The sequence below is a fragment of the Prinia subflava genome, chromosome 14, assembly GCF_021018805.1.
Source record: "Prinia subflava isolate CZ2003 ecotype Zambia chromosome 14, Cam_Psub_1.2, whole genome shotgun sequence".
NCBI lineage: Eukaryota > Metazoa > Chordata > Aves > Passeriformes > Cisticolidae > Prinia > Prinia subflava.
Genome location: NC_086260.1, coordinates 16168612 through 16189256, shown reverse-complemented (window position 1 = coordinate 16189256; position 20645 = coordinate 16168612). Strand labels below are relative to the sequence as shown.

Genomic DNA, 20645 nt, shown 5'->3' with positions numbered 1-20645 from the left:
AGTGTGGGTATTTGCCTGGTGGGTGCAGTTTGTTCTTTCTTACCTTTGCTTGTTATGAGTTGTGTGTATGGGGTTAAAATGCGGTTTTGTCTTGGTGGAAGTTCTGTCTCTGCTTTTCTCATTATTTCTTAGAAATGCAAGGTTCTAGAGCCCTAGCTGGCGGTGCATGGTGCAGCAGGGAGTGCTGGGTTCCGTGGTGTTCTTCCCCTGGACTGCAGCACCTCTGCTTTGTGTGCAGTCAGAAGGGACTCGTGGCCTTGGCAGGGGGGATCTTTAGGGAGGAGCTGCTTGGAGCACGGGCTGATCACTCCAGACCGTGGGTTTGCTCCCTGCATGGGCCGTTCACCTGAGCTGGACTCGATGGTCCTGCTGGGTCCCTTCCAGCTCAGAATATTCTGTGAAATGTGCCTCCATCACACCTTGGCCCCAGCTGGAGTGTTTGCATTCCAAGGGGAGCGTTCTCCTGAGTTGGAGAAAAGGACGGTGCCCACTGGGGGTCACTGTTTCAACCCGTGGAATTGCACTCGTAACACTCCGGGGTGTGTAGGTGACATTCTGGGGAACTCTCCTGGTTGTGTTTACCTGGAACAAGGTACAGGAATGCTTGCATTAAATCTGGAAATTAAAAACTCCAGGGGAGTTTTAATGCTGGGACCTTACCTGCAATTCACCCTTTGTTCTGACATCTCATGTTTGAGGGATCTACCCATGCCCGTGTCCCTGTTGTATTTTGATAAATATAGCTGAAGAACAGATCATTATAACTGTGAATTTTTAAAACTGAATTTTACATTTTTTCTTTTTTTTAATTCATTATATTAATATTTTCTGAAACATTAAGATGGGTTCTTATTTTGCCTGGTTAATGAAAATTAAAGAAACCTGGAAAAGTAAAATGTGTTACCGTATTAGTGCTTATGAAAAGTAGATTCTTGTGTATTCTTTCATATGTCTGCTTAAATATAATGTGTGTTATTATAGGATTTTTGCAGTGTATTAGATGCACAAATGGTATTTGAAATAATTTCATCCTTGAGAAAAGTGATTGCTGGACTTGAGTTCCTGTTGTGATCTTTGCACATTGGGCAGCCTGTTCCATTGATGGATTGTGGACGAGAGCAAGAATTGTGAGACAAGGAAACCTTTGTGTGCAATACGAATCAGAGGTTGCTGATTAAAGTGATTGCAAGCCTTGCTTAATTTAAAAATCTTTTTAAAAGCTCAGCTTCTATGTTGTTGTCGAGCTTAATTTCTGATAAGGGCTGGAATGAAGATACCTGATGAGGAAAAGTTGGCTGACAGGTTTTCTGGGCAGCTATGTAAGAGTTATTTTTATTCAGGGAGTGAGCTAAAGGGCTATGCTTAGAAGAGAATTCACACAAAGATCCGAGCCTCATGTGCCTCTCTCTTTTTCCCCACCCTCCAGTGATATGCAGCTTCCGAGGAACTGTTCCGCAAGGTTTGGTGCTGGAACTAGGTGAGACTGTCCAGATCCTGGAGAAATGTGAAGGTAAGCGTCATGTCCAAGAGGGAACCCCATTTTCTATGTAAGAATATACCAATACCTTAATCTGGCAGATTTTAGTAAGTTCTTTGGAAATAATGATGCATCAAATCAAAGCACTTGAATAAAACCTACTCTGACCCACTTTCCGTAGGAAAGGCTGAGTGCTCCTGGCACTAATCCAGTCTGATAGGGGGTCAGTGTGTTTGAAGTTAACCATCTGTCCAGAAAATCTTGAACCCTGACCTGATTGTTGGATTGTAACTGGGTCTTACACTGAATTTTCACTGTGTAAAGTATGTAATCAGTGTCTTCTTTTGCTATATTTTCTCAGTGTTACTGTTATGCATTTCTGTTAAGTGCATTAGTTTAATTGCTTGGAAACATCTGAACAAGTGGAAAATATTGGTTATTAACTAGATTACCAATACCAGAAAAAATGTAAAAAATATGGGTTTCGGGGAGATTTTTGCATTTATCTTGATATATGTTTTTGTACCTAAAGCAAAATGCCATTGTAAATTTTATAGTTCTTACGTGGCTGGAGATGTCTGTGTGTGAATAAACTGAATGTCCTGATGCTCTGCTTTATTCACAATGAAGAATGTGATTTGAAGTTGTATATAAAAGGAGAATTATTCTTATCCTAATATTCAAGCAAGTGTTGTAAAACATGTCTGGTGAGAAGTAGGTTGACAAGATACAGCATAAGAACATGTTTCACTATAGTCTGAGGTGGAATAATGTAACCTTAATCCTAAAGTGTTAAACAAATTCAAAAGCCAGATCCGCAAATTTGAATTCCAAATTAATGTTCCACAAAGTTGTAGATGTGATTTTTCGTTTGTTCAGTTTAAAGTAATTTTTCATCTCCAGTGTTAATGTTTCTCCCCAGACCTTCTGCATGCTTGCCAGCAGACTCTGCTTGGCCTCTCTCATGCCTGGAACTTTTCTTTTGCTCTTGATGCTTTTTCTTGTACTCAGGTGTTCTCCTACTGACTTAAATCATCACAAAAAAGTCACCTTTTCTTTGCTAATTTTTCTAGTAATGTACATTTGTGAAAATTCTGTTGAATGAGAGTTTTGCATTGCAGTGGAGAAAATGAACCACAAAGAAGTTTGCTGTAAACAATCCCACAAGTGGTGTGATGGGCTAAGCTGTGCTCACACTGTGGTTATTCTACCAAGTCTTGTGAATTAGAACATGGTGAAGCTCAGGAAAAAAGTGTCCCTTTGCTTAGGATGGGATGACTCTAAGGTAATCAAACATAGTCTATTGTTGAAACCAGTCATAGTATTTTCCAGCCATTTCTGGGCAATTTTTAAAACTGGGAAATAAAGGCACGATCTCCAAGGAGCAGGTTGTTGATGGAAAACAAATGGATAATCCAACTTGTGTTTACAGTGTTAAAATAATTAGGCTTTGAGTATTTCCTTTGGGTAGTTTTGAGGATGATTCCTCAAAAGCAATTCATGGCAGTTTTCAAATTGCTGACAAAGGAGCTCCTCAGGCAGGGTTTTCCTGGATGGACGGAGGTTTGGGCAGAATTTTTTGGTTTTGTTTTTTAAGCCCTCTATCCTGTCATTTTGGTTGAGGTGCCTTTACCACGGACTTTGTGTATAAAAAGACACAGTAATTTTGATAATAGCATCTGGAACGCCACACTATGAAGCTCATCTGAATATTCAGATGGTCTGTGCTGCAGCTCTTGCATGTGTGAATTATGCAAAAAAGCACACTAAATGTGCAAAGTAGGCTCTTAAAAGGGCAAAAAAAAGCAGTTGCTTTTTAAGCGTTCTTGTCTAAGTGGTTGTTTAACAGGGTCCTCTACTTCTGCATTGTTTGCTGGGGATTCTTTTGTGTAGACAGACTGGATAAAATAATGTTATCCCACACAAAGTAAGGGTCACTGCTGTGAGAGTCACAGGAGATCCATTGCTGTTTCAGCTTCACTTCTTGAATAGTTTATGCATAATTGTCTGCAGCAGGGATTTTTCTGTCTGAGTTGAAAAGATTCCCATACACAAAAAACTTTTAGTGATGTGAGCTATAATTTCAGAGGGTCGCCAAAGAATTCAAGGCTGACAAAGATTCAAAGAGTAGCTATACTTCTGAATGTGCTTTTTAATCATAATAACTTACTGAATAACTGCATTTGTATTATAAAAGAGCAAGTGCTCTTCTGTAGTGATTGGTGTAAGAAGCAGTTACTGCAGTAAGAAGCAGTCTTTTAGTCTTCTTTCTAAAAGAAACTGCTTTTAGAGCAATTGAATGAAAGAGGAGGGGATTTCCTATTTCAAGATTTTGGGTACCACTGCAGCTAAGTTTTATAGATATTTGCAGAGTAAAGAAACAAAGGTAGGTGCATACACACACACCCACACACATGTATTTGTCTCTAAGGTTTAATAAATATAAATACCAAATGATAACATGTTAAAAAATATTGTGGTTATCTATTCATTTTTAGAGGAAATGGAATGGAGTAGTCTTTTTTCAATTGGATCTTGTTCACATGCTTGAGATTTTGGATTTCTCCATATTTGTGTGCCTGCTCCTCTGTGTGCCTTCATACCAGACCACAAATATCTAAATCACTGGTTTTTAACCCTTCCTAAGTCTGACAAAGGCCTCCCACTGCCCCACTGTTCCAGGAAACCAAACCCCTGGACTGGTACCTGCCTTTCCTCCGCAGCTACCGAAGGCTCCCCCTGTTTCTATCAAACACCACCTGTAAAGTGTGAGGTGTTCACAGAGAACTCTCAGAGCCTCCACTGGTCTCACTAAAGGCTAGAAATGTTCATCAGGACACTGCTTGGACCTGTGCTTGTCACTGACAGCTTTCCCCTCTCTGAGCCCTTGCACTTGTGATCCTGGCACCGAGGGAGGGCTGAGACACGAGTGGGGCTCTCAGCTGAGCCTGCAGGAGCTGAGGGGCCTCAGTGTGGCACCTGGAAGTGCTGAAGGAGGGAGTTTTCTTCTGTCAAGTGGCAAAGCACGAGCACACTCCTGGTTTGAAATGCACATTTGGACTGTGCATTCTAAAGAACACCCTGTCTCTCAAATCACATGGCCTTTGCCCTGCCACAGGCAGTGGCTGTCAGGAACTAGCATCTGGCATTCAGACTAGATTTAAAATGTCTGGTTTGTCCGTTTGTTTTTATTGCCAGAGGGCAATTTTCTTTAGATTAAAAGTGCTATAGCTTCAGTAACTGTAATTATTACCTTGAGAATTTTGTATATTCACTGAAGAATGGAACCACCAGCTGATGCCTGAAGCAGCAGTTAAAATAATATTATTTCACCCATGCAAATTCTGCTACCCACACAAGTATTTATCTACATGGTTTTCATGTGTGTACATTAATAATTGCATTCTTAAACCATGCAGAAAACATATTTAAAGTTTCCCTCTGTTATTCCAGCAGTGATGGCATGGTCAGAATAAGGTATTTGGGACACATAAGCAGCAGATATAACTTGGAATTAGGATTTTTTTAAGTTCTTGATGAGTTCAAGGTGTTTGAGATATGATGCCTTTGCCATGCTTCCAAGCTGTGCCATACAGATGAGGAGGAGCTCTCCGGTGGCTGCCTGGGCCAAAGTAACTTCCCAGTAACTTGTGTTTGGCCTGAGGAGGATGTCTCCCATGAGATATCCCTTTTCCTGGTTGTTTTTCCCCCCTTTTCATCCATTTTTCCCTCTCTGCCTTTTGTGGATGTGCCCATGGAGGTGAAGCCTCTTGCACTCACAGCTCTGCTGCAGCAGGCCTTGCTCAGTTATTGAAAGTCACCCTTCAGAGCACAGGGGTGGCTTCCCAACAGCCCTCTGGCCAGTGCCATGAGCAAACACATCCCATCCCTCTCTGCCTGTTGTCGTGGCAGCCCTGGCAGCACGAGCAGCAGATCCCTGTGGCTGTGCTGGCCCCGGGCTGCTCCTGACGTGGTGCTGGCAGGCTGGGCCGGGACTCAGCTGCTGCTCCTCCTGCCCGGCAGCAGTGGAGCCGCCAGCTCGAGACACAGCGCTGCAGGCAGCGGGAGGGTTCTGCTGAGCACTGCTTCTCCCTCTCCCGGGTCACTTTGGGTGCCTTTAGCTCTGCACAGCAGTTCACATGCAGATAGCAAGGTAAAAACCATTCTTTATTGGCTTGTATATGCAAAAGACAGCTTTGCTGCAGGAGTGAGGGTTACTCACATTACTGCCAAGTACATTTATTTTTGTAGGACAAAGAGCGCTTGAGTTCCTGTAGCAGATTCTACTAGCAGTACTTTATATAAGAACAAATTTTAGCTTTAGTATTTACTATAAATACTTACGTAATTTATTTTCAGAATTTTGTTTGTCAAGAAATTAAATGTAGAGTTTATTTGTTCCTACAGTCTGCAGCTCATTATTCTTTACTTAAGACTGATACTTGAACTTTATTTTTCTGAAAACTAGATCAATATCTTTCAATTAGGACCCTTTTGCTTTTTTATTACTGAGCCCTCTAAAGGGGTGAGCTGGTTCCATGTGCCAGACCTCTTGTGGATTAAATAGAAATCTGAAAAAGGTGATGAGATGGCTTTTAGAAAGAATATAGTTCAACACACTTTCAAATAAAGATCAAAAAATCATTGGTAGGTCTTCTAGTCACTGAAATGAGGAGGTTGAGATGTGCAGGACTGCCCCAGAGCTACCTTTGCAAATTTAACTAGAGCTGCAGGATTGCTGAGACTCCTGAGTGTGGCACACCCTTGGAGAGAGGGGTTTTCAGTCTTTATCCAACAGTTTGCAGATTCTCTAATGGGGCTTCAAGTTCCCCCACTGGATTTCCACAGGTACAGGGAGTTTTAGAGTGGCATTTCTGAGAGACTGGTTCTTGGTTTTCTTGTACCAAATGACGTGTGTGTTATGGAATATCCCTTTGGCTGACTCAGGTCAGCTCATCTCATCTGTGTCCTCTCTCAGCCTCACTGCAGGCTTGATCATTATTTCACATTAATTTATCACAAAGTTCTTGTCACTTCATAGCTGTGTTTTTCTGCTCTTTTAAATCCCATCTGCTTCACCACTTCTGTGAAGTCAGTGCCCTCCAAAGACCATGTGTCACCATTAAATGCAGGCCATAACTCTGAAATATTAACAGTTATTATTTGCAGTGCAGTGACATCTTAAACCTGTTGGTCAGCATTGTGTCTAACCAGGGAGTGCTTGTTGGGATCACAATTAGCTGAAGCACCTGCCTGGATTTGATGACTATTGTCATTAAATCCTCCAAAACAAATGCTCTTTCAGCTAAATGATTGCATCAATATTAATGTGTTTAAGACTAATTCCAGAGTGCAGGTTTAGTTCATTTTAGGGAATAATGTAATGCAGATGCAATTTTCTAAATGCACCTTAAAAAAATGGTATTATTATCTTTTCCCATGGCTTTTGCTTTGTGATAGAGAATGAGTTGTGAATTTTACAGTGTGGGGATTTCAGCTTCTGCTGAGCTCCTCGACTGTCTCTTGCTTGCACAAAGTTGAAGGAAACGCAAAATAGAGAGGGGTGACTTGAAAAAAGTATACCACATTGAAAAAGAAAAAAGAAATGAACAACTAAGATCTGGAGAGCACAATTTATAAGATTAAAGGAAATCTATCAGCTTGTCAAATATATGAAGGAAATCACAAGAGGGAAGTCAACAAAATGGTTTTTTTCCATTATGTCCAAGAGAAAAAAATCGACTATTCAAATAGCATCAAAGAAAGTTCAGGTTGTAGAAGGCATGTATGTTTGAGCCACTGAAATAGGTTGTCCAGTAAGGATTTGCCATCTCCACTTGACATAAGTGGAGGTTTCCAATATTATACCAAAATATTTCACATGTTACTGCAGTTTTACTGGCCAATGTTGACCTGTAGAAGAAATCTTTTCTAAAAAGGTTCCTGTGCAACACCACTGCTTTCAAACTGGTCTGTGTGGAGTAGCAGAAAGAGAGCTTCCTTGGAATTTGGTGCAGAAATACCTTGGAATCTAGGTTTTACAGATGTATGGATCATTTTCCACAGACAAGGAGTGCAGAGTTGTTGTGCCCTGATAATAAATGTTTGGATGCTGTTTAAACCAGACTAAATGTGAGGAGAGATTTAGAGACATGGCTTGGATGAGCCAGGTGATTTCTTAGGGTCCTTCCCTGCCTGTTTTTAACAACTCTAAACACAGAGAGTGTAAACTTTGAAAATTTATTTTGGAATGAAGAACAAAGATTTAAGAAATTAGGTCGTTTTTTTGGAAATGTGTTTTGTTTACTACCCTGCAGATCTGATTATTAATGGTCACCCCTTCACTGGGTTTTATTCTTTAACAGATCTGTTCACAAACTTGGATAAAATCACTTTTTTTCCCCATTTACCAAGAAGTTTGTCATTTTGTTTGTCTTAGTGCTTAAATGTCTGGTTTTTTCTGAGATACAGACTCGTGTTTAATATTAGTAACAGTGAATCACAGGATAAATGCATTTATTTATTTCCGTGACCTTAAAAATATGCAGCATCTGTTGCACAAAAGCAGGTGTGGGCACAGTTGTGTGGTGTTCTAGAAATCACTTTATTAAGGATCTGTATGTGTTGTTTGTGCATATATGTATATATTGATATGATTGCCCTGAAGTTTGATCAACTAAAATGATCAAAACAACAATAATTTTTTCTTAATATAAACAATGATTTCATAGGAAGACAAATCTGTGTTATGTCCTGTCTTCATGAGAAATTTGTGGAATGAAGAAGATGGATTTTAGTTTTTTCTGTACTAAGGTTTGCAGTTGTCTTGAATTCATATTGACTTAGATTCCCTTTTTAAAACAAAATGAAAATTCAAGATTATCAGGCTGTCTTTAAAACAAATTCAAGGCCTTCTTCCCCACGTCTGATCCTTATCATAATTCAGCCAAATATGAAGTAGCTTTTCTAAGAGAAACAAAATACCCAGTTACTTTGTTCTGTTCTTCTCCATAGCAAATTCCAGTCAGGCTTTGCCAGTGCAATTTTAAATGAGAGAGGGAAGGACAGTAAGTGGGAATTCACAGGGAAAAGGAGAGGCCTTGCTGTGGGCAGTGGGTGCAGCTGATGTGGCAGTGCTGGCTCTTGCAGGCTGGGCTGTGCCTGGCTGCACTGGCTGATGACCCCTGAGGGCTGAACCTGCCTTGGAGCTGGGCCTGGCCGAGTTTGCCCGGGAGTTTGGGATGGCCAGGGAGGGCCAGACCCCCTCCCCAGAGCTGGCAGCCCCTGTCCCCTGCAGTCCTGGGGCTGTGCCAGCCCAGCTGCAGGGTGTGCTGCTCTTCCACTCCTCAGCTGGGTGAGGTTTTGAGTCCCTTTGTTCCCAGCTGAGTCCTGCAGTGACTTTGCTGTCACCTGTGGGAAGCAGCAGGAACTGAGTTCTTCTGTTCAGCTCCAGCTTTAGCAGCTTTGTGGTTTACTCCTCATTTATTGCCCTGTCTGGAGCTGTTTCCTAAGGGGGATACAAGAATAATAATAATGGGGTGTGTAAATTAGATCCTAAAGCCTGTTCTCTACTCAGACATACGTAGCACCAGACACATGCAAAGAATTTATGTTTGTTTAAAGCACATTAGAAATGTACGATAATGGCTTTTACAGGTTCCTGAAGTCTGGAGATTTTGTCAAGATAAACACTGCAACAAGACTCATGTGCCAACCTGGAAGAGAAGTGTTCAGTGCAGGCTCTTCCTGAGTGCTGAATGAATCTTCCACAGCGACTAAGGGTTATTAGCACAGGGACTAGCTGATCTGCTTTTATTCCTGATGGGAAGAAACAAGAGCATTGCTGGTTGTTAATGGTTTGTCATCAGCAGAGCAAAATAAAAGTAATTTTTATAAAAAACCTGAAGCAAAAAAATCTTTAAAAATTCTGCCTGTGTGAGGCACAGTTGGTTTTTTAGGTGATCTCAGTAACTGCATAGTTATAGTCAATTTGCTTCTGTGTAAAGAAAGCAGTGCCACAAATAATTATGATGTGTTTAATCTGGTTTCAGGGTGGTACAGAGGTGTTTCCATTAAGAAGCCCTGTGTCAAGGTAAGCATGAATACATTTGTTAATCTAATGGGAGATTAAATCTATTTTGCTGTTGCAACCCAGTAAACTTTTCATTTTCCTTCTCTAACTTTTTTCCTGTGGGAGGATTGGATTTCTTTTCAAACTGAATTATACTCATTAATTATTCAAAGGATCAGAAACCTTCCTGACATGTAACATGTAATTTTTTCAACATTTACAAATCTCATCCTATTTGATCCTCTCCACCCTACTCCCCTAAGAAAAGCATAGGTGGGTTATATTGCATTGCTTAAATACAACAATTTTAAGAACACATTTAATAAGTAGAATTATTAATCTAAGACAACTTTGAAAAAAGTCTGTTGAAAAAGGATTTTGTAAGATGGGGGGGTTCAGATTTTTACAGTTTAACCATTGGATTTGGTTATTTTCCATTTTTTCCATTGTTTTTGCTCTTGGAGAACTTTTTTGACTGTGTCAAAATCTGATGTGATTGTTTTTGTGAGGACATCTAAGATTTTAAAATGTTTGTATCCAAACATGCCAGTAGGTACTTCTGTATGAGCTTCACTTCATTATCTGTTGGTTTAAATATTGTTTGTGTTTAAGGAGAGATAAGTACCAGATTCCTCATCTTTACCTGTGTTATGGAATATAATATTGCCTATATTACATTGTCATGGCAGTAATACTCTTTAAATGAAATGTCTGCAGTCACTGTGTGTGTCAGTACTTCTGCTTTTGTATATGTTCAGTTTTGATGGGAGAGGCCTTCAAACCTTCCCTGGTTTCTTAGATACCAGAAATAGGCAGCATTAACTGGAGGTGAACCAAGCAAGAAACTGAAGCAGCATTTCTTCCTTTTCTGCATTTTCACGTGGCTGAAAGCGAGCACATTTGCTGTTTTCCTGGTGAAGCCATTCCTCTTAGATTCAGTTTTTTATCTTGTATAGTTTTAGTCTTGCCTATGAACTAGAAGGAATTTTCCTTAGCATTTGGCATCTTCTTTACTCAGTATTCCTTTCAAACCCCTTCTCCCCAAAAATTTTTCTTACTAGATTCTATGATTTTAAAGCTCTAAAAATTGAAAGGCCACACTTGATTATTGCCATTTTTGTCAGAGGCTGACAGCTGGTTTTTAATCCAGAGATTTCCAATGCTGCTCCTGTATTTCCACTGAAGTGCAGGCTGCTGTTCTTACACACTGACAGACTTTGCTGTGAGGATTCAGGGCCGTGTGCCTTACAGAGAACGTGGAACATTGGGGAAAGGTTGGATTAAATTCCCCCTTTTCCCCATGACTCAACACACAAGAGCACACTGGCACAGGCGAGGTCAGAGTCCAGCCCTTGTGGGAACAGCAAAAGACAAATAACTGGAGGAGTCCCAAGGGGATTTGAAGCTTTTCCCTGGAAAGGGAGGAAAACTGAAGTAATAAAATACTTCTTCCCTGGGGGCTCCATGCAAATTTGATGGTGGGCTTTTAGTTCTTGTTTAATCTGTCTTTTTAAGCCTCTGTCAGTGTCACCCCTCATCAGCATCAGCCTGCTCTGGGAGCTGCTGGTGCTGTGCTGCAAACTGCAGAGGAGCCCCTTTTCTCATCTTCCCACGTGGGGTTTGGTCTCAGACTAAACCAGTCCATTGTTACCAATCTGAATGTAGAGTTTTGACTGGCAGCTTTGACACAATGGTTGTTTAGGGGTTTTTAATAGATATATTGGCATTAGTTATTGTGGCTTAGATTGCCAATGCCAAAACCTGCAAATGTATTTTTCTAACATACAGAATTTTTCCTCTTGCAGGGGATTTTTCCTGCAAATTATATTCACTTGAAAAAGGCAATTGTCAGTAACAGAGGGTGAGTATTTTTCCTTCTTTTTAAGAAGCTCCAGTACTCTTTATCTAGAAGGGAAACAAAGAAATAATTATTGAAACTTACAGAGACGTTTTTGTTCATTGTACCTGTTTTTGTGTATGAGAGTTTGAAATTTAAATGTAATTCTACAGAGTTGGGGTGGTTTGTTATAATATAGCAAGAATCAGATCTGATGGTTACTCTTGTTTGCTTTGGCTCATAAACTTGTAACTTTAGAGGTATCATCTGAAACACATGCATTTAAAGAACTCTCTTTATATGCTTCCATTTCTGCTTGTTCTCTCACTAGCAAAATACTGTATTTTCCTGTTTCTTATCGAGGCACCAGTCAGTAGACAGCCCATCTCATTTATCTACAGATTTTCAGAGTCATAGCTGACACTGTTACCTTGAATGTTTTCCAAAGGATCCAACCCTCTCCACCTCACCCAAGGAGTGACTGAAGCGCCCTGCTGAAAACTTCTGCCCTTCTCTTTGTTTGTAGCTCCTGCATTGCTGGCAGTGGGTTTATTTCAGTTCATGAGAACAGCAACACTGGTGGCATTGTCATGTCAGGGAAGTTACTGCCTGGGGGCTCTGGAACCTGCAAAGTTCCCTGTGAGATTGACTGAGACTCCTGAAATCAGTATCTTGTGTTTTCACTGCTGCTTTTGCTTGCATATTCCAGATAAAGGCTGCTGTGGGGAGATTTATAATTGCAATGTTTCAGACAGTGACCTGAGGCAACAAATTAAATGTAGAAGATAAAATGTATTAAATGGCACTTAGTGAAGTACCTGCAGAAAAACAGGTGACTTCTGATAGTCTTGAATTATAGATTTGTTTCCAAAGTGCCTCAGTAAAGGTTGTAAGGGCAGCTGTAATACTGATGCTTCATAATTTGGGGGTGTAATAAAATGATATCTATTGCATAGAATAACCACTCCTAATGTGTACTCTCCTCAGGGGAAGGAGCAGTTCCCTGTGATGTGTAGTTAATTAGTCCTTGGTGTTAGTTTAGAGTTTGTGAAGGGCAACCAGTACTTATTAGGAAAGCTGTTTAAAAGTATCAAAGCCTCATGCACCAATTGATACAACAGAATGGAATGCAGTTCTGAACCAGAGGGGCATGGCTATTGCATGTTTTGTTTAAAACCTCCCTATTTCAGAATATATTTCAGTACCATTATAAGCACTTGTGAAATGACAGTGTGTGTGTTGAGCCTGGCAGGCAGCTGAAGAGCACACAGCCCCTGTCAGTGCCCCTGCCCTCCCCAGACATCCCCAGAGGCTCACAGGGATTGTCCCCAGGCTGGAGCAACCCTGCTGCAGGACAGGCTGGGAGAGGGGGCTCTGGACAGAGCCTTGTGTCCTTTCAGGATCCAAAGGGGGCTTGTGAGAGGTGGGGACAGGGCTTTTGGCAGGGGCTGTAGCAATCAGACAAGGGAGTGGTGGGTTTACACTTAAGGATGACATATTTTAGGCTGTGGGGACTGAAACCATGGCACAGTTTGCCCAGGGAGGGAGGTAGTGGCTGCCCCATCCCTGTAAATGCTGGTTGGATGAGGTTTGGAGCAGCCTGGGACAGAGGAAGGTGTCACTGCCAATGGCAGGGGGTGGAATGAGATGAGCCTTGAAGTCCCTTCCAGTCCAAACCATTCTTGTGGTTCTCCTTTAATGGTTTTTTAAAATCTTTACCACAAAGAAACAGCTTTTATTCTTTTGATTAGAAGATAGATCCCTCAGATTTTATCTGCATGTCTAAAAAGCCTTCTGGATAGGACAGGTTAGTAGACAGCAGGTATTTGGGGTGGTTTTGATATTGGCTAACATTATTGGAGTGGGGAAAAAGGGGTGGACTGGCTTGGGGAAGGGACCCAAATTGTGAAAGACCCCACTTTACAGGCAAGTTAATTTAACATGCTGTAGTAATGAAAACTTTTCATTGGCCTTGATTAGAATGAAATGATGTATTTTGAACAGGTAACCAGGAAATGCTTCACGTAAGCTTCATATTGGGGAATGTAATGGAGGAACAGTTGCTGTGACTCTGGAATTGCTTCAGTTTTACAATAGACAAAATGACCCTCTTAAGATATTCTCCTTATGTTGAACAGATTCAAGTTCAAGCTCAGTAATTTGTAGAATTCCATAAACTGCTGTCCTGTTGCATTTCTTTTTCTGCCTTTTCCAGGGTACATGTCCTAATTCCCCCCTCTTTTTCTACAGGCAATATGAAACAGTTGTTCCTCTTGAAGATTCTGTAGTGACTGAGGTCACAGCGACGCTGCAGGAATGGGCTGTGCTCTGGAAACAGCTGTATGTGGTAAGAGCAGTGCTCCTCTCCTCGCACATCTCTGATACCCTGGGAGAAATGCTGCCTGCCTTTGTGCATTCCAAATCCATCAGAATCAATATCAGGATTGCTGGATTCCTTGTATTTAATGGGGGTTCCCTAATTGCAGAAGAATGGATCATGTAAGGGTCACATCGACTACAATGGAGATTTCTGCAGTTCTGAAATTCTACCTTTAGATCTGAAAACTGCAGTGTTATTAAAAAAGGCAGCAATTTTCAAGTGCTATTAAATATGTAAGAAATAATATAATACTTCTGTAAGTCCCATCAAAGACTTCAGAAATTATTCAGCACAGTTTGTAAGTAGTTGTTCTAGTGTCTAGAGTCTGAAGGGAGAAGAACTCAAACTATGGGAGGTTTTACAATTGCTCCTCCATAAATTAGAAGTAAATACTAGGATATGGGTATTGAGTTTTATACACATCTTTTTAGATATAATTTTCAGTTACTGTCAAGTAATGTCTCCTGCTTTCATCCCTCTTCTTTTCTTACATTTTAATAGTCAAAGTCCATGACATAGCAGATAAAAATCTTGAACATTTGAAGGTATTTTTCCTGGTTTTTATTTTCTATTTTTTAGCTGAGTAATTGCAAGCCTTAGGATTAGGATCAAGAACTGTAGGTGATCTAAGCTTGCATTTCCTTCCTTTAGAGAAATACCTCTCCACAGAGCTGCAGGAGCTTTGTTTCCTCATTTAAACTTGCAGTGACAACAGTTACACGTCTAGGAAACAAACCCAGGAATAATCCAGTGGAGTGAGTCTGGTGCATCTCCCGCATAACCAGCTGTGTTCTGTCTTCAAAAAGCAATCAGCTCTTAGGAAATTAATTTTACTCTTGATGGTTCCATCTCTTCTATGGGGCCAGATGTCCCTGGAGGCCTTTTCTTGGAAAGGAGCATCTGATCTAACGGAGGAGGGGCAGAAGACATGGTCTATACCATGTTTAATACCACTCCTTACACCTAGTACTCCTCCTTTTTCCATTGCACATATTTACCTCTCTGGGGTATGGGAATAAAGTGATCTTTGCTGGTTTCTTCCTGTAAGACTTTTTTCCTCCCCCTCTCCCCAGTGTCAGCTGAAGATAGCAGTAATATTTGCAATGGTATTAAATTGGAAAAAGGGGAACCATTTTACCTAAAAATGAGTTAAGCTTTCTTTTCTACTAAAGTATTTCTTTTTTATTGTTAACACCAGTTCCTTGAGGGGAAGGAGAGAGAAAGCTCTAGCTATAAACTTTCATTTAGTGATTTTTCTTTCTGGGACTGCTTTCTGTTGTAGCTCATTATATTTCTTATAACATTGCACAAAACATTATTGTATTCTTAAATAACAGGGGAAAGAATTTACTGTTATCATAGAACTTTGGGAGGAGGCATCTGCTCCATGATGAAAGAAATTGGCAGAGCTTCTGAGTGGAAAACACATTGTTTTGTGTTGTGGGTTTAAAAAAAAAAAACCAAAACTTTAAAAAAAAATTTAAAAATCTAATATGGAAATAATCACAGAATTGTTTAGATTGGAAGAGACTTGTTGAGATCCTCAGCTGCCTTCTCAAGCAGGGTCAGCAAGAGCAGGACTGCACCAGCCAGGGCTTGAGTTCCTTCTGGAGATTCTGCAGCTTCCCTGGGCCGAGCTGCCAATGTTTGAGCACCCTCAGACATTTCTTATCCCCAGGCCACTGGTACAGTCCCACAGCTTTTCTGGCAGAAGAACAATTCTCACCAGTGTTAAGTGGGTAGCAGACACTTGTCCCATCTGTGGGCTGTACATTGCAATCCTGAGAAAATGCACTGAGGTGCCTGTGGCAGAACTGAGATCAGAATTTTATCCTTGATGTTCAGGCTGGAAGCTGTGTATGGACATACCTTAAAATATATTGAAAGACTAAATGGGAAATCCTTGTTTGTCGCTGGATCAGCACCAGCAGAAATTTTTATTATTTCCAAACTGTAATAAGAATCATCTAAGAAATGTAATTAGTGTTATTTATCACGCTGCTGTGCCTAGTCAGCTTTGTAGACGTTTCTTACTGCAGGGGAAATTCAAGTGCTGGTTGTTGCAAAGACACTCTCAGTAGTCAGTGCCTGCAAAGGGCCCCTCACTGGTCAGTGGGGCTGCCAAACAATGTGACAGCCTCTCTGAACACCTCTAAATAGGCTCCAATGTTCAGCTCGTGCTTTTTGGTGAGCTCCCCACCTGGATTATGGTTGGAAAGACCAAGTTTGTTCCAATTTAAATTTCCCAGCAATTACCTTGGTGGTATTGTTGGGGTGTATTGTAAGGTTTGTGTTTGTTTCTCAGTTAACAATGGGAGCTGGGCTGTAATACCCAGGAAACCTGCAGTGATTAAAACACTGCCTGCAGAGGGATGTTATGTTGTTCCAAGATAAGGAAGTTCTGCTGACAGAAATTGTAGGGAGGAGGAGAACAGTGAGAAATGGAAGGGTGAAGTAAAGCACAGCTTTGAGACAGTTACAGAAAATTAGTTGGTGTAAAATACTGAGAGTCTTCCTCATTTCCTTCTGACCACAGAGAGTCTGTGCTAGTACTGGGAATAAACTGCGTGGGGAAGCTGGGATGGGTTTGAGTTATGGGAGTTGTGCAGTGATTTTAGTTTAGATTTCTGAGAAATATGTTAGAAAGGTTAGCCTGAGATGACTGCATTACATAGGGCTGTGATATTCCTGTAATTTTTGCTATCAAGGTGAAAGCCCAGTTTTAGTCTGAGGAGAAAAAGGCATTTGTCTGTAATGAGTTCACAGAGAAAGGAGTGTGCCTGAAATCAAATTGAAATAGGAAGATGTATGATGTGTTCTTTGCTTTGCTGTGATAACAAATTATGCTCTGAGTAGTTGGATTCTGATCATATAACTCTTTAAATGCTGACAAAATAGCAAGATTTTTTTAAAATGCCAGAGGTTTTTCTCCAATTGGAAAGCAATACAAATAAAACTGGGATGGAAACTGTCAGAATCTGTTATTTATATTAGATAGGATGTTTAGCAAAAATTATCACCTTGTTAAAAATTCTATGCCTACTTAAAAACAATCTTCTTTAAAATAATTGAATAATCAAGAATAGAACTTAAATATTTATTATTTAATAAGGGAGTAAAGATTATATGACTTTAATGGTTCTGGGGACAGACTTTTTAGCAGGGCCTGTAGTGATAGGATAAGGGGTAATGGTTTTAAATGAAAAGAGGTCAGATTCAGACCAGATACAAGGAAGGAGAATTACACTGTGAGGGTGGAGAGGCCCTGGCACAGGGTGCCCAGAGCAGCTGTGGCTGCCCCATCCCTGGATTGTCCAAGGCCAGGTTGGACACTGGGGCTTGGAGCAACCTGGGACAGTGGGAGGTGTCCCTGCCCATGGTAGGGGGTGGCACTGGGTGTGCTTTAAGGTCCCTGCCAACCCAAGCCATTCTGAAATTCGAAATGCTCTAAAGAGCACATTTTTCCCCTATTTCAATATGTAATCTGTGTGCAGACAAGGCAGGGCCATGCCACTGGAAAATGAAAAGCAGTTCTTAGCCTTCTGATCTGTCTGTACCAGGCTGTATCCTGTATCCAGGCTTTCAGAGATGAGCACTGAAACAGTGAGATTTAGTAGCTACTCTGGCAAAAAAGCCACTGCTCTATTTGACCTAGTTGGTTTGGGTTTTCCTACGTTCACTGCTATTGTAAAATCATTAGGAGGGAGCTCACTGAGTGTGGATGTCAGTGTTTAAAATCTGTTCTATGCAGCCACTGGATAGTGTGGGATGGGTTACTGCTAACCCCAGGTGTGTGTGTTACAACCCTCGTGTGTTTGGGTACTGTCAGTACGTGCACAGTCCCAGTATCCTGTGTTGTTGTTCTGTCTGGTTCTAATACTCCCAGTTATTCTTTAGATTCATTTGGACACATTAACTATGTCCTGTAACTATGTGGAAGCCTAGGAAAGGTAGAAGAGGGTTTTACTTATTGTTTCCCAGTATTGCAAAGGCAATAAGCAAAAGATGCCGGTGATTCCCTTCCCCAGTCCTGTACTTAATTTGGAGTGGAGGAGGAAGGAAAAGTGAAATTATTAGTGTACCACTGTAAGCAGCTGAGCCTGTTCTTGTGCCTACTCCAGAGGGACAAGGAAGAGAGAGCACAAAAGCAAGAACAAACCTTGGGGAGACTTGTTTAGGCACAGAGGTGGATAAAAATGCAAAATTGCATTTGTTACAGTGAAATGGGTGTGTGCAGCTCTCGGGTAGTTGCCCACACCAGCCTGACTTCTGTTGAGACAGCAAAATGATACCACTAAGGTTGTTAACTTTCTCTCTTAGCCTGTGTGTGTTGATAAGATTTGTTATTTTTATACTCCTTCTAAATAAAGGATCTGCAAGTTCTCGGTAAGCTTTTGTTAATTAGGTCAAACAAGACTCCTGTGAGTTTTTAAGTCAGCTAAGGAGATCACTGCAACTCACTGTTGGTGCACAGTAGCTATTTTAACTGTGAAAAAATTCCTCAGAGTCTAAGATGTGATGCGAGGACTATTTCTGTTGGAGGAGCAGATGACTGTGGAGAGACCAAACATAATTGCCCAATTTAGAGTTTGGTCAGATCAATAACGTTCTTTTGCTGCTTTTATGCAAAGGGGGGTGGGGGATGTGTGGAGTGACTTCTTGTCTACTTTGAGGAATAAGACTTAATAGTGTTGGGAATAGATGGAAATTTTGCCAGCTCAGTGTGAAACCAATTTCCCATTGGCTCCGTTTAAATTTCCTGGGGGATCCTATTAAGGAACAGAGTGGGTAGCAGGACTTGGTGCAATTGCAGCTATGTGATTTGGGTGGTTTTGGGTGTCCCTAAAATTGAAGCACTAGTTAAATCTCATCTTGCAAAATGCCATTCACTGAACCACTACGGTAGTTTACTCTTACGGGGAGTGTTCTAGGAGACGTTTTTATTCAGTGAGGTGTGCTCTGCTCTCTGTCTGATAAAACATGGAATTGCTGATGGATTTTCTGAAATATGTAGACAGAGGAAAATGTGACGTGACCTAAAATGGATGTGCTGCATCAGAAGGTCTCCCTTCAAGGAACAGAATTTCTTCAAGTCAAGGCTGAGCATATTAAATACACTCTTAAATTCTGTGCAAGCAAATTCCTGGAAAGATGAGGTATTTGTACCAAACAGATGTACAGAATCACTATTGGTTGTATACATGGCCTTCTTTCCTTTCTCATTTTCATGTCATTTTCAAGGTTACCTTGAAGGAAAACTCCTTTAGGGTGATTGTTCAGGTTGTGGGAGTCCTTTTACAAGAATCTGAAAAGCTTGTCTGGCCTCAGCTGACACCAACAGAGAGACTCAGAGTTATCACTTTAGAAGACAGGACTCTGGATGATAGTGTTCAACAGTGGTGTGATATTTTTATATCTTTCTATGTTTGGAGTGAAGAATGAACCTTCATGGAGTGACCAGGAACTCAGATAGGAGTTTGGGGCAGCTGATAGTCTCATGAAGCACTGCACAGCATGTAAGGGAAACTGAGAGTGAATATTTCCACTTCCAGGAGCAGCTAGTCCTTCAGTTCCTCAGAGGGAACAGTGCAGTGAGAAATCATCTCATTGCTTAGCAACTGAATCTGAGGCTTTTAGCAGATTTGTTATTTGATTACTAGAAAATGCTTGCAGATTTTTCTTGATTGGGTTGTGATGGGTGTGTACAGAATGATTTGGAGAGTGCCAGAATGATGAACACTTCAGTATTGTATGCTGAAGGTGGATATTTTTATAATTCAGTATCTTTGCTCATGGAGGGGGAAGCTGGAGATAAACCATAGAATGTTACAGGTTGGAAGTGACCTTGAAATATCATCTGGCCCAATTTTTTGCCAGAAAGGGATCCTGCATGAGATTATGTGGCACTCTGTCCAAATCCAGTGAAGGGTTGTTCTTATTGAAGGCCATTTCTTTCTTACATTGGGATGGAAACTCTCCTGGTGCAATTTACACCCACTGCCCTTTGTGTCTCCTTGTGGCTGAGAGCCTCCATCCTCTTAGGGAGGCTGCAGTGCTGGGATGGGATTCACAGGACCCAGCTGCTTTTTCTTTCCTCACAGCCCAGGATCTCCAGCCCTCAGATCATCTTTGTGCCCCTCCCCTGGACCTGCTCCGGTCTGTCCCATCTTTCTTGAATTGTGGGGACCAGAATAAAGACCTCAATGGAAAAGTGTCACAGTGTGATTTATATCTGCTCGTTATCTTAGGCAATTAGAAGGTTTTGTAGGTAAAAACGGAGACTTTTGTGCTGCTTAGGTGTGGTGGAAAATTGAGTAGAAGCCCTTCTCTTGCTTTGTCAAATTTACACTTGAATTTACATCTATTTATTAGTTATGGTTTCTTGGAGGTCTTCAGTGGATGTCATGACCTCTCTCTACATTTCTTCCTTGGAAGAGCAGTATTCATGTAGAAATTTCACTTAATATTTATTAGGTTCCTGCTATAAAATGCAATCCATTTCAGTATTTCTCCCCTTAGCACTAACTTGCTGAAGTTCAGTTCAAGTGCTTCATATTTCAAGGTTATAGCAGGTTCCCATTTTTTTCCTTCCTTAATTTTAAGAAATTTTATGTAGTCAGTCTCTCCTAGTGATTTGTGGAAGACTCTGAGCTCTAAGGAATTAAAAGTAGGTGTAAGTTTGTAGGAGAGTAAAGTAAAATTAGTTTGTAAGCAAGTCTTACACCATTAAAATCTGAAAATGTATTGATTTGGAAGTTACTTTGTTTGAAGACCACAGGATATTATAGCAGTTTATTGGGTTTGAACAACAGTATAGCAAGCAGCCATATATGCAGTACCTTAATTTACTGCCACATACAGATTTATAGTATCACTTAAG

At 40.9% G+C, this 20645-nt stretch overlaps 2 protein-coding genes and 1 long non-coding RNA gene across 3 annotated transcripts in view; 2 read left to right on the top strand and 1 right to left on the bottom strand.

Annotated features, from left to right (window-relative positions):
* The window catches only part of DCAF1 (DDB1 and CUL4 associated factor 1), a 321374-nt gene that overhangs the window by 88264 nt on the left and 212465 nt on the right, over positions 1-20645 (bottom strand). The gene's annotated exons all lie outside the window — the stretch shown is intronic.
* On the top strand, positions 1426-11410 carry LOC134558233 (uncharacterized). The gene is made up of 3 exons (XR_010082323.1): positions 1426-1510; positions 9529-9569; positions 11354-11410. It is a non-coding gene; the product is annotated as an uncharacterized LOC134558233 (long non-coding RNA).
* DOCK3 (dedicator of cytokinesis 3) overlaps positions 12908-20645 on the top strand; it is a 155746-nt gene continuing 148008 nt past the window's right edge. Inside the window, exons 1-2 of the mRNA XM_063411958.1 lie at positions 12908-12933; positions 13636-13732. Of these exons, the coding sequence (XP_063268028.1) occupies positions 12908-12933; positions 13636-13732 (123 nt within the window). The remainder of the gene's footprint in view (positions 12934-13635; positions 13733-20645) is intronic.